This window comes from Molothrus aeneus, chromosome 3 (genome assembly GCF_037042795.1).
Source record: "Molothrus aeneus isolate 106 chromosome 3, BPBGC_Maene_1.0, whole genome shotgun sequence".
NCBI lineage: Eukaryota > Metazoa > Chordata > Aves > Passeriformes > Icteridae > Molothrus > Molothrus aeneus.
This window is the reverse complement of record NC_089648.1, coordinates 77405203-77419049: the sequence shown is the minus strand read 5'-3', so window position 1 is coordinate 77419049 and position 13847 is coordinate 77405203. Positions and strand designations below refer to the sequence as shown.

At 36.1% G+C, this 13847-nt stretch overlaps 1 protein-coding gene across 2 annotated transcripts in view; it reads right to left on the bottom strand.

Moving 5' to 3' along the window:
- The window catches only part of ROCK2 (Rho associated coiled-coil containing protein kinase 2), a 96118-nt gene that overhangs the window by 29598 nt on the left and 52673 nt on the right, over nucleotides 1-13847 (bottom strand). For both annotated transcript variants that reach the window (XM_066547211.1, XM_066547210.1), the window contains exons 4-6: nucleotides 9160-9297; nucleotides 6316-6576; nucleotides 533-677 (exon numbers count right to left, since the gene is read on the bottom strand). In XM_066547211.1, coding sequence (XP_066403308.1) covers nucleotides 533-677; nucleotides 6316-6576; nucleotides 9160-9297 — 544 coding nt within the window. The remainder of the gene's footprint in view (nucleotides 1-532; nucleotides 678-6315; nucleotides 6577-9159; nucleotides 9298-13847) is intronic.

Sequence of the window (13847 nt, the reverse complement as noted above, 5' to 3'; positions counted from 1 at the left end):
CACTATAATTTAAGATGCAGATGACTCATCTCCTGAACAGATTATATTCTATGTTCGTTGCCATAGCAGTCCAGTGTATTTTATTAGAAAAACCTGACTCAAGCACAAAAGAAAGAATTAAGCCATACTTCCACACTTTGACCTAACATAAGACACTGATGTGCTATGGAAAAGGAGGAGAAAAGAAAAGAACAGGCCTGCCCTTGCCATTCCTCTCGTCTCCTGTGCCCCTGCAAACTCATCCTGCCTGAGGTGGGCACAAATGTGGTGAGGTAGCTGACGCCAGTTAAAACCATTCTAAGAATTAGTTATAAGCTGAACCGAGTCAGGGAACTAATCACTGAACAAGCACGCAAACAGCTGTCACAGCACCAGAGTGACAGAGAGCAAAGAGAACAGCAATGAGCCACAGCATCAGCAAGAAGTCAGAAGCTGTCAGTGAGGTACGAGCAGCCTCCATGCACCAAAATGCAGCTAAAGGCACAGGGAAGACTCAGTGATAGTCTCATTAGCTGAAGTAATCATTACTTACCAACTAACATCTCAAAAAGGAAAACCCCTACAGACCACCAGTCACATTCCCGTCCATAGTAGCCATCACCCCCCTGTGACTTCAGGACTTCGGGCGAGATGTAGTCGGGAGTCCCCACGGCTGTGTCGCAGCGCACCATTCCTGTCTGGGCAACAGCAACAACACACACAGCTCAGCTCAAGGGCCTTCTGAGCACCTCTCTAACCAATTCCTCTGTTAGCAGCACAGAAAACCATCCAAAATATGGCCTAAAATACTTGGTTTGAGGAGTGTGTTTTAAAGACTAACTATAATTCAAGAAGCAAAATGGATTGAAACGACATTTCTTGGTAACGTGCTTACCCCTGCCTACTCTGTAGTGATTTCTCTTGACTTCATCTTCTCAAAATTCACCAATTTTATTCTTTTTACCATTGGTTTTAATATGAAGGTACACAGTGTATCAGACTGCTCCTTTTCTCTTTGAATTCAGGGACAAATTTTAGAATAATTTTGACAAGTTATGAATTCTAGGCCCTACAAAGCAGATACATAACAATTTTGTCTAATTCAGCCAATAAATCAAATTATAGGTAAATTTTTGTATGTGCTTTGTTTTTGTTTATATATAGTAAGAAGAATAAAAGGAGAAGCTATTTTTAAAGAATAGCAAAGCTTTATTTTTTTATTAACATATTACCACAACTGTATCAATGAAATGATTCCTCATACTCTGCTTCACACTGAGAAACCAAAAATGTAGGGACTGAGTGATGCAGAAGCATCAATCAGCTCTGCCATCATTCTGAATCAGTTATAAGTCTTGTTTCCTTTAATGAAATTCACTGAATTAATTCCTGAGACCAGATGGATGAATGAAATTAAATCCTGGATGAAGTTAGAGAAGCACCAAAAATACACTCATCTTTTATACTGTTTCCTAATCTGAAGTTTTATCTAAACCATTTTACAAAGGTTTTTTGTTCATTTTGCCATCAGCATGAATGGCAATATATATTAATTTTGAATATTAATACCAAATATTAGTAGCAACAGCTAAGTTCAAAATACATATTTAAATAAAATAAGAGAACCATTTGATTTTGGAATTGTACTGATACACAAAATTTAGACACCACATTACAATATTCTTCCTCATATACAATATGAACTGTGAAAAGCTTTTATTTCTGTACTAAAGCAATATCCAGAAAGTCATGAACCAGTAGGCAAAAACTAAAGGGTCCATTGAAGTATTCCATAGGTATATATGGAATACTTTACTATATACTGTAAAGACCTATGGAATACTTCAAATGTCCTCCTGGCAAATGCCTATTTTCTATGACTCCATGCTAAAACTGAAACCTAAAGAAATTTTAACTTCTCAGTTCCAGAATGAAGAGCACGTAAACTTTTGCACTCTATATTGGATGAGATAGCACATAGCTTATTCATACTGGGATAAGAAAATGAAGTTAGCTCTTTCCAGAAGACCTACTGCATTCATTAGACAAAGAAAAATTCAGGCAAACACATTTTAACACTGCAAAATAAACTAAAGCTCAAAGACTACAGGAATCTAAAGCTGAGAGGATTTGAAAATGGATCTAACACATGGCAAGGAACCACTATTTGAACATCCTGCTTGTCACAGCACTCTGTGCACTAACCTGCATGACTTCTCTGAAGCTTAAGCCTCTCTTTGCTTTGAGCACAGGAGGAATTGCTGTAGGGTTATGTGGTTCTACTCATCCAGTAGGACTGTGGCAACGTAATGGGGCTCCAACACTGGTGTGTGTCTATCTCTTTCTTATCAAAACACAAAATTACAACAGGGGAAAGTCTGAATTTTTGCTCAGTCAAGTCTGGTTGAAACCACCTGAATCCCTCCCTGGGTAAGGAGATTCTTTAAAAACAAAGTCACAAGTCAAAACAGTTCTGAAAGAGTTCTCTGAAGTCAGCAGCTTCAGTCACAGCCTTTCCACTGTGACACCAAAGCACTTAATAACATCCTATTTCTCATCCCTCTATAACTAATACACCAAAGCAAGAATACTTTTTAATATGTTACACATGCTGCTATTTTCTGAGGTCTTAAACAAACCAAGTCAAGGCTGTGCCAAAACCTAGCCAGACCTACACAAGTCTGATGGCTGCTATGCAGCAAAAAACGAAGTATTTTCAAAAATGTTACAGATGCTGAAGAACTCCATGTAGTAACGCTTTAAGTTTTCAGGCAAGATGCCAAAGAATTGAACAGTAGAACAAAAAAATACTTCTACAGTAAGAGAAGCCTCTGCATGTTAACACCAGGCTCAATGGGCCATAGCTCTCTGAAGCACATGAAGCTGGTTCTTATTCCCCATAAAACTCTCTACCTTCTGCCTCAGGAACTAACTTAGAAATGCATTTACAGATCACAGAACAGCCTGGCTTAGAAGGGTCAGAAAGATCAACTGACTCAACCAGTCATGGGAAAAGATTATCTTGCACCCTGTGTGACTACATTACAAAAATGGGGATTCTACCAAGTCCCTCAGGAGGTTGGCCCATTATCACCTGAATATGAAATTCTCAGATTTCTGTTCTGCTCATTTACACACTTCTTCTTTCAAAGAACTTGGGTGTTGTTCTGTAAGTATTTTTAAGTAGTGGATACCTTTAATACCACAATCAGACAGTGATCTCTGGCATCAAAGTTGAGTAAACAGGGACATGCTCTCTGTCCAATAGAGAGCAGCTTGGCAGTCCCTGCATTCTGAAGAGACTTAAATGGTGCTGTTTTCTTTGGGTAATGTGTTACTCCTGGGTTTCAAACACTAAGCCTCTAGGCCTGAGTATCATACTTACTATAACAGTTGTCATGCAAAGCTTCCTGTCAGGATTCTCAGGCCAGTGTTTCACCTGAAACTTTTCTCATCACCTCAAAATATCATGGTGGACCTTGGAACTCATCTCCTGCAGATATGTGAGAGATGTACAGTCCACAATCTTAAAAAATAGGCTGTCCAGGAGACACAGCAATGTTCTTGCAGCTCCTGACAACTTGGAGGTGAGGCTGTTGTTTTTCCCAGCATCATTCCACATTATTATATTGCTAAGACAAAGCAATTCAGGTTTCATCTTCAGGAGGATCTCCATCAAACCTGAAGGACTTGCTGTCTTTGAACCAAGGCTGAAAATCAGGCTTTCACTCCCTCAGGAAGTTTCTTCCAGTAAACAAGAGCTGGAGGGTGTTTGTGTGGAAACATGAGGACCACACACATCAGGTGTAAACAGCAGACAATGCATGGAGGCAGGAAGGATCCAGCAGAGTCCTCTTCACTAGACAAGCTTCAGTGAGAAAGAAGCCGAGTTCCAAAAAGAGGAGAACACTGCTTCTTTCAGCTGAACTGCCTGGGCTGAGGCAATAGTCCCAAGTGGCAAACATCCCTTCTTTTGGTCACATCTTTTTCAACAGATATCCTCTGAATCTGTGCTCTGCTGAAAGCTCAGTTAGCACAGGACAGTGCTGTGCATGGCAACACAGGGAGCTCCTGGCCCTGCAATATCTACCAAAGCCAGCTGCTATTTAGTTTCTTACACAGCACTTGAGGATTTGACACACTGGTGAACCCTGCCCTGGTCTACTTAATATACCTAAATACCAAAAAAGGGAACCATGATTCCTACTAAATTTTTGAGTCTAACACCATTCTTTATTCAACAACAGAAATACCCACTTTGATGCAGATTTTAAATTAGAGAACTAATTTTAAAAAACCAAGACAAACAATGAAAAACAACGCCACAAACCCCCAATTATCACAACTGAGTTACAAAAACAGATCTTTCCCTTTTATGCTGGGAAAGATCACTAAAACACTTAGCAACTCTTTTCACAAAATGATAAGGAGAAACTCTGCTGCAAGTGTCTGTTCTGGCCTGGCCTGGCTGACTTAAGCAAACACTGAACACAATTCCATAGCAAAGGTCAGAAAAATCCCTCAACAAATTGCAGCAAAATTATCCTGGGTTTTCAACAGCATAAGGAAGATGCTAATGCCCACAACTGCTAAAAGAAATAAAAAAAATAAATAAGTATTGGGTAAGCATATATTTTTTACAAATAACTCTGCCAAGACCAATATTATATTTACACAGCTGGGATGTGTTCATGTTTTGCAAGAAGTAGCATGAGATTTGGAGACAATCCAGAACCTCTCAACTTCTAAAAGCTTCCGTAGAAAGCTTCTCAAACTTCTAAAGCTTCCTGTACAAAAAATTTTTGCCATTCCACTGATTGTGAGAAACACAAAGAACTTAAAATGCAATCCTTTAAAAAATTAACTTCCCTAGGAGATCAGTGGTCCATTGATGATGCCTGGTCTAAACTGGAGCTCACTGTAACTTTATGAGAAACACAGATGAATTTGTCACATTTACAGTACCATCATAAAAGGTATAGGTCCACCATTTCTGGGGCCCCTAAAATAGCACAGAGGATCACCTTTTTTGGTAGATTTATATTGTGAGGTTTTTTGATGCTTTTTTGTTGTCATGTCCAATGAACAACAGATTCTTTTAAGACATTACAATCTGAATTAAGAGACCAAGTACTACTTTTGATTTTTCCAATTAAAGTAAATGCTGTTCTCTAAAATACAGGAAAGTACATCAAAAAAATGGAGGTACATATTATCTCTGCCTTTAGACTAACAACTACAACATCACCAAAACTGAATAGGCTGAACTTCAATAAACAGCTGCAGTTAGATAATGATGAAAATAATATATTGTCATGTGAAAAAAACCCACCCTGAACAGACACAGTACTTCTGGATACTGCTGAAGAGACATTAACTTAATGATGCAAATGCAAATTAAGTAGATAGCAGAAATTATATCAAGCACTGCCTAAAAAATACAGAAAAAAACCCCAAAACATAAAAGCAAGTAAGCTTAAAAGGATTACCCTTGCCAACACCACGACAGAAAACTTTCAAAGATCAGGCAAATCATAACACACATTCATATACAGTTTTTTTGTATATGTTATAATCTTACAGTTTTTCATAGGAAGAGTATATTCTATAAATTACAGCACAACACTGTCTGTCAGGCAAGATTCTAAGAGTATAAACTACAAAAGGTCATTTTACTTTCAAGTTTTTTAATAATATAAAGTACCCTGTTAAAAATATTTTTATACAAACTCATTAGAAAAATGTATTTGGCTGTATATGGCTAAATCTGGACAATTAAATCATTTTAATTGACATCTTGGCATCCTGACAAATAACTAACAGATTTTGATCAATATATCACATATCAACTGCTGCTGTACCGTGACCTCATTTGAATGACCACTAGAGGATGCTATGAGAACAATTAGATACAGGAAAAACATACATGGAATGTATCTTGCCTATAAAATAATTTCATTTACAAAAAAATGTCAGCTTATGAACTGTTCCAAGATTATTAATGTTGAAACTATGAGTTATCTTAGAGTTTTTCAAACATTTGGCAAAAAAAAAGAAGTACCTTAGAAATTCACAAAGGCACATGCTTTCAAAAATAGCAAAGAGTAAGTTTACATCCTTCTTCCGTGTGAGAGAAGAGTTTATAAAAGAAAAGGTTACACTATTTAAAGTACTCTTATATTTAAAAATAGGAAACAAGAATCAGTTTTCTAACCAAGCAGATCATTAGATGAATATTATTTTGGGTATTACACTTCATAAGAAAATAACCTCAGATGTAGATGTAAGTTAGAATTACAGTTTAATAGATGGTAAATTATTCAGTTGCATACTTACTTCATCCATTTTCATGCAAGTGCCAAAATCTGCCAGCTTCAGATGCCCATACTTATCTAAAAGCATATTGTCAGGCTTCACATCTCTGTGTATCAAGCCCATGGAGTGAATTGCATCAAGAGCAAGAACAACTTCAGCTGTGTAGAACTTGGCCCATTTCTCAGGCACATCGTAATTGCTCATAAGGTTTACGAGATCTCCGCCTGGCATGTATTCCATTACCATGTACAAATATTTGTCATCTTGAAAGGCACAAAATAGCTGCAACGGTAAAAAAAAGGAAAGGAAAAAAATTGCAATTACTTTTCAGACAGCTAGGGAGAGGAGTAAAGCCCTTTCTTGAAGTTTCATTGAACCTGAGAATACTTTTTAAGATTACTTTTAATATGCATAAAATATACATTTTTCTATTAGAGTACCCTGAAATTTACTGAATTTCAGAAACCCCTCATCATAATTTTTGAGAAAGTAAAAAAATATTTCCTGATTATTTTAATAGTATAGGCATCCATCTATCTATCTATCTATCTATCTATCTATCTATCTATCTATCTATCTATCTATCTATCTATCTATCTCCATGTTTCCTGGCATTAAGAAGTATAACTGAGTCAAAATGCAAAGTACCAAATCTGCAACAGGGAGCATCATGTTCTGATTTGAAAATAGCTCAACAGTGAGAAGCATTTTAGACTGTTTCCAAATTTTTTATATTATAAATTCCTTATCTCTGTACATGTTTGCAAAGCCACTGCTGACTTTGTCCTAAATCAATGCACATTGAAATAAGAAAGAAAAACAAAATGCTCCTGAAGAAAACTAACACAATACAAAGAAACTGTCCTTAACAATAAAATGCTAGTCTGGTGTAAGTGGCAGTCAGTAGGTTTTCTACTGGCACGATAGTGAAAGTAAATTCAGTCTCTTTAAAATGTACTTCAGACCTAGAGTGCTGAAGTTTTAGAGATTCCACTTGGTTATCACTAGGTCTGAAAATAGCCCAGTCCAGCAAAAAGCATTACTATCAAATGTTCAGTGACTGTTGTGAAAAAGTCTCTGAAAGTCTCACCTTATTTCTCAGGGAATACTGCCTTACCTTAAAAACTAAAATCATTCACATCTTTAAATTACACACAAAATTAAAAGGCAATTAAAAAATATGATGTGTGGAAAGGATGAAGTCAGAATCAGGGAAACTGTGGAGGATGAGGAACCACGAAAGGCAGGTATGTTATTACATAGATTTGACCTTCAGATTAAAATTACTTGTATAAGTAGTGACAGAAGACCTAGGTTAGAAATATGTATTCTAATACATATATGCTGCACTGTATTTATTTGCCCAAATGGATAATATATCTGATATATAGTACAATAATGGATTGGGGCATTAAAATCCAAATGAAGATTCAAAATAATCTCTATGTTGTCACATGTAGAGATACTAATATAATAATAAAAAACAGCACTATGTCTTTATACAGCACTTTTGTTATTGCCCTCAAGGGATTTAATAAAAAAAAATTAAAACTACCTAGGGCTCTTGTTTCATTTTTTTTTCACATTAAAAACTAGACATAGAGAAGCAGTGTTATCTGTCCCAGTTTCTAGATCAGAATAGGACCTACATTTTCTTCAAATCAGCTCAATGTCCTACCCCATTGGACCATATCACCTAAATATATCACACTAATACACTTAATCATAGAAGCCACAATTGCAACTAAACTTTAGTTCATTTGCTATTTACAAATGCAGACACATATTTATGTCCTGCTTGTGACTGTTTCCTTTGAAAATCCACGTCATGCATTTCTCATTACTTTCAACTGCATGTGAGAAATAGTTCCTGACAATTACTGTTACTAGAACAAAGAACTAAATAAAAAATAATCTATTTCTTTAAGTATTTCTACTGAATATAGGCAAGAGCACAAAACATGCTCAAAGAGCAAAACATCTTTGTACACCTGAGGTAAACTGTAATTAAAAATATATGAAAAGCTTAAAGTCAATCTTATCAAATATACAGAAGCATAGAAATTTATATGAGAGCATTTAAATTATTTATAAGGACTAACAATTTCTCCAAGCACATGCTTTCCCTACTCCTTTTGTTAACTGGTGCAATTTACCAGTTACAACAAATGGCAATACTCAGTACTGATTGTTCCCAAAGGCATAATTCACATTACAGCATCTTGATGGCACATGTCCCTAGACAGCTGAGAGTGATGGTGTCCAAGACCAGAGGAAGAAGTCAGCTCTCTGTTACTGGACATGCCCAGGGCTGATGTGAGCTCAGAACTGACCACTCCGAGAGGATGGTTTCAAGGAAACCACTGCTACAGCCTCTGTCTTGCAGGAGACCAGGACTGCACACTCATCCATATACCAAACTGCAGCTGAAAAGACAGGGACTATTTAAAGCACCCTTAATACCAATTGCCTGTGATCAGTTGACTGTTGCATGAGGAAAGACTGGAAATGCCAATCACATTTGTTTCTACAATCCTATACAGAATTTTTCACAGTTGGAAAGATAACTTCCCTATTATTCCAAATAATCATGTAGACATTTCATAAATCTATTCAATTCTGTTTTAGGATGCATTTGTAGTAACTAAAATGCAAATTACTCTGCTTTTTAACACAGCCAAATATACAATACTTAGGGAAATTGCTGTAAAAATGTATTTTTTAAAAGTAAAAGTCTGAACCTAAATCTTGATTTGAGTTTCAATGTAAATTCAAAACCAGCTCAAGACTGGGAAGTATTTATGGCCTCAGCATCATTACTATTGCTGCTGTTGTTATTATTTTACTTTTACACATCTTCCTTACCTGAACCACCCACGGGCTGTTGGCAAAGGCCATGATATCTCTTTCTTCCCAGAAAAAGGCTGAATCTGATCTTTTGATCATTTCAAATTTACTAAGGAGCTTCATTGCATAAACCTTCTGTGTCATTTTATGGCGAACCTGTTGGTTGAGAAAGAAGAGAATCAACCTTTTTAAAATGCCTTGTTAAAATCTGAGTACCAGCATAGTATGTTTCTGCTATGTGCAAACTGCTTTCTGGGTTGTGATGCCTCCAGGTCTTCATACACCCAATTTTCTACACAGTAAGGATTTGAGAACTTCCAAACCTCAAAAGAAAAGTTTAACAGCTGCTCAAAAAAACCCACCATAGCAGGAAATAAAGTATAACTCTGCTTTTATTTTCTTATTCTGAACACTGTCGAGCCAATGGATTCACCCATGTGAGAAACTCGGCAAGCAGTCTGCTTCTACCTCGGCCAATTTTTATTTTACACCAAAACAAGATTGTTCCTCTTTATTTTCCTAAACAGCTTTTAAATGCACTTTAAATGGTGCAAAATTAATACAATAAATCCTGTTGGAAAACTGTAATTAAACCTTTTATTACAAAATATGAAAACATTTTTGAAAACTTCATCTGAATTCAGACATGAAACCAAATCCTTAAATTGCACATTGCAGTCATTACTCAGTAATTAATCATGTGACATGCTATATTATGAAAAAACTATTAAAGGAACAGGTTTTTCACATTCTTGAGTTTTTCTTAAAGAAATCAAGGTGAGAAATATTCAGCTGTAAGAAGACTGAGTCATCAGGACATCAAGTTTCTGCCTATTTTTTTCCTGTTAAAATAAAAAATCCAGAAACTGAAGTTATGATTTTCTGGTGCATTTAAAACCTTTCACATCTAGTAAATAAAGCAGATCCCCTAACTTCTTAGTTTTGCACAATATCTGAGTTTAATTATGTTACATGAAAGAAAGTTTAATAGACTTTTCTGAGCAGCTGTAGATGCAGGTCCATGACACCTGCAGAGCAAAGCTTCAGAGAGGTACCTATTTGGTCTACAGATCTGGGAGCATCAGTCTCCTGCTCCTGAGGAGCTGCAAAATTTAATACTCCTGAAGGAATAGAAGAATTATTAGGTGGAGGGGTAATCTTTGAAAAAGCAAGAACATGATCAGAAAGAGGATTATTTAAGGAGTTGCTGTTCTTGAAATTGGGGCTTTTTACCTTCTAGATACAGCTGCAAAGGTTTTATTATTAGTATCTTGCATAGTTTAACACTAAGAAATTAGATCAAAAAACCTCCAACCTAACACCAGAACAGAAACATGGTATCTATGTGCATTAACAACTCTATAACCATATTTTAGGACATTAATTAGTCAGCTAGTGAAGATGTTCTAAAACAGTATTTTGAAAACTAACTTCTTCCCACTTACTAATCCCAAATGGGATAATTTACTAAGATTTGGTGGCACACCACAAACTATACTCCCCTAAGTAGAACTTTTGTAATCCTAGCCAAAACCAGAAGAAACACAAAGACCAGAAACCCCAAAAAGATATTGTTCAATTGAAGATGCATTTCCTGTTTCCTGAAACTTCACATGGAAGCTCTGCAATGTATTTAGTAGTTTACAATTCCTAAAGTCACTGTTTACTCTTGCCTAGGTGCAGTTAGAGCAGCTGCCTGCATTTAGAAAAACAACTGTCTCCTATGACTTGGGGAAAAAAATTCTTGAAAGTCATCACAGCCTGAAGGAAGCTCATATACAGTAGAAACAAAGAGGGGTGGGGGGCCCAAAATCAGTCTGTACACCTGTCTAAACAGGGCAAATAGGTTATTGGCTAATGATTTCTTGCGAAAATTTCAAGATGGGCTCTTTCTCTGTACAAAACTAAAGCAATAACAAATATACTGGCACAGCCAGAGACTAAGTATGTCTTGGCACTCCTTGCAGGTGAGCAGACCTACCACTGACATTCCTCCTGCTATCAGCACCATGGGCCCTGGAGCCAGCCTTTTGAGCTGCTAGTCACTGTGCTCTTTACTCAGAGCTATATTTGTACATACAGATATTAGCTCATACAGCAGATTATTCATGTATTAAACTGTCATGATGTTTCAACTTCTTCCAACTGTTAAAATGAACTGCCAAATTTAAACTGCAGCTCACCAGAGTAACTCTTAAAATAGGTAGGAAAATCCCTTCATGCCATTAGCACTGAGTAACATGGCCTTGTTTAACTCATGAAAATGCATTAAGAAAAAAGAATTTGACTCTACTCTGCTTCAACAGTCCAATACTTTCAATAAACAAAATGCCTCCATAATTTCCCCAGCATTCACATGGGAAGACAATCAGTAGGCAAAGAAAATAACACATCAATTTGAAGTTATCAGATTTAGTACATAGTATTGGTAATGATACTGTCTCTTTTATGATTTTGAAAAACATGATGATCCTAGAGTGGTGTTTTGAAATGAACTCTATGGCTTGAATTTTTATGGCTTGAATAATTACAGGTATCCTAAAATAACTAATAAAGCTGTAAGAAATGACTACAGATAGGGTATCAAAGTTCATGTCCTGACAAATTCACAGGTAATAAAACACGACTGCTTTATCTGCTTTAGTACAGAACTGTACATCAGCAGTGCATGGGGAATTAAACCTAATAAACAAACAATAAACCTAATAAACAAACAAACTTAAAGAAGAAAAATAAACCAGCAGGCTAAGATGACCAGTGCTTTGCAACACTAAGAAATCACACAGTAGAGACTGTCACTCAGACCATCCAGTAGCACCCAAACACAAGGAAGTGTTAACTTTGTTTTAGTTTTCTCTTCCAGTGCATGAGCAGGTCAGTCTGCTGTGTCACTGCAACATTACAGTCCTTCATGGTTAGACCTGGGAGAAGGAACTAAGGATAAGTTTCAATTTCAAATCAAGATGATTTTCCACAAGTGAAAATAAGAGGAACTCAGGATGTGCTTTCATAAATAACAGTTTCTGCATAAACCAGAAGTAACATATTAAGTACCATAATTCAATTTTTCTGTCTGCCCTAGACACCAGTCACTTTTATTCACGGCACTGTGAAACAGAAGAAGTGATCTGGCAGCTGGCAATCATTTTCTTAGCTTTCCCCATCAGTACAGACCCAGCAAAACCAGAAACCAGAGCACAATGTAGAGTTTAATACTTCTGGATTTATAAGGACATTGTTTCTCCACCACAGTCAGATGCTCAGACCATAGCCATCTGATCTCTACTGGACTATTTTTAAAATTTTTTGGAGGGGAGAGGAAGAGGAAAAATCAAGCCTTTAAAAAAATCTAGCTGTAAGACACAACAGTAGAGAATGTATTTCACTTTCTTAACATAATCTGGAAAGCTGATTGCTTCACATCAGTTCTTTAGCAAGAAAATGTTATACTAGAGCAGAAAACTTATGGAAAACAAAATTAAATGAAAGAGGTCATAGCTGAGTATTTTACGTTGCAAACATTACAAGCCAACAAATGAGCATACTAATATAATCATTAGAAACATATAATAAATATTTGTGCTGAAATTCCTCTGCACAATAACACATACTGATAACACAACATTCATTAATTTAACTCATGTACCTAATCATGCTTTATTTATGGTTCTTTCTGCATTTAATCCCCACTGAAGCAAATTTCTATTTTGATCACAGAAAGCATTGCAAAATATTTTCATTACCCAAATCCATCATCTGCAACAGTGGTGTCAACATTTTGAATGGAGTAGAAATAGATAGAGCTTAGCTCAATAGTTTAAACTTGTACCATACCTCGTGAGGCAAAAAATTGAGGTATGTGCGTCCACATCACCAGCTAATATTAGTTCAGATCTGCAGTTGTATTTATTAGCCCATTGCTTTTCAGCTGTAAGACTGCATAACATTATGATTTCTACTTGTATTTTTAGTCTCCAGAAAAAGTGTTCTTTTAAATTGACATGAAGTACAGAAGAGATCTAGATGGAGACAAAGAAGTTTCTTTCCAATACCAAGGATTCTTGCTTTTTTTGAAAGGCTTTTTAAAAACCCCATGACAACAATGCAGTCCAAACCCCATCATTGTATGACCAGGTTACTAGGCATTTTGTCATTACATTTTAATGGTCGGGCAAATGAAAAATAAATGTTTGTCTTCAGATCCCTCAAAGTGCCCAACTGCAGTATGTACACTACAAAAAGTTATCTCTTTTTAAGAATTTAAATTGTATATGACATGGTGAATTACAAAAAAGAGTTTCCAGAACAAATCAGGACCTTTTATTTGAAATTAATTGTTAAAAAGAAAATAAAAATAAGTTAGAAAAAACCTTCTGTTCTTAAGAAATACACATATGAAAACAATGTATTTTCATTTTTGAAGGACATCAAAAATATAGTTATCTTGGACGCTTCCAGGAAATATGAGTGTGACATCTAAAAATGGCACATGGCTTCTGTTATTGGGATTTGCTCTTTTTCATCTCCTGTCCCCTCAAAAAATGGACAAGGAACTCTGCTCCTTACAACCTGATTTTTCACTGACTTCACATGCCAGTGCATAAGGAGCATCTCTATTCATTGCTCCATGTGGATTAATGTAAAGAAACAAATGTCTAATAAAAGACTTTAAAATAAACCATTTGATGTGACTGTCATTGAAAAGA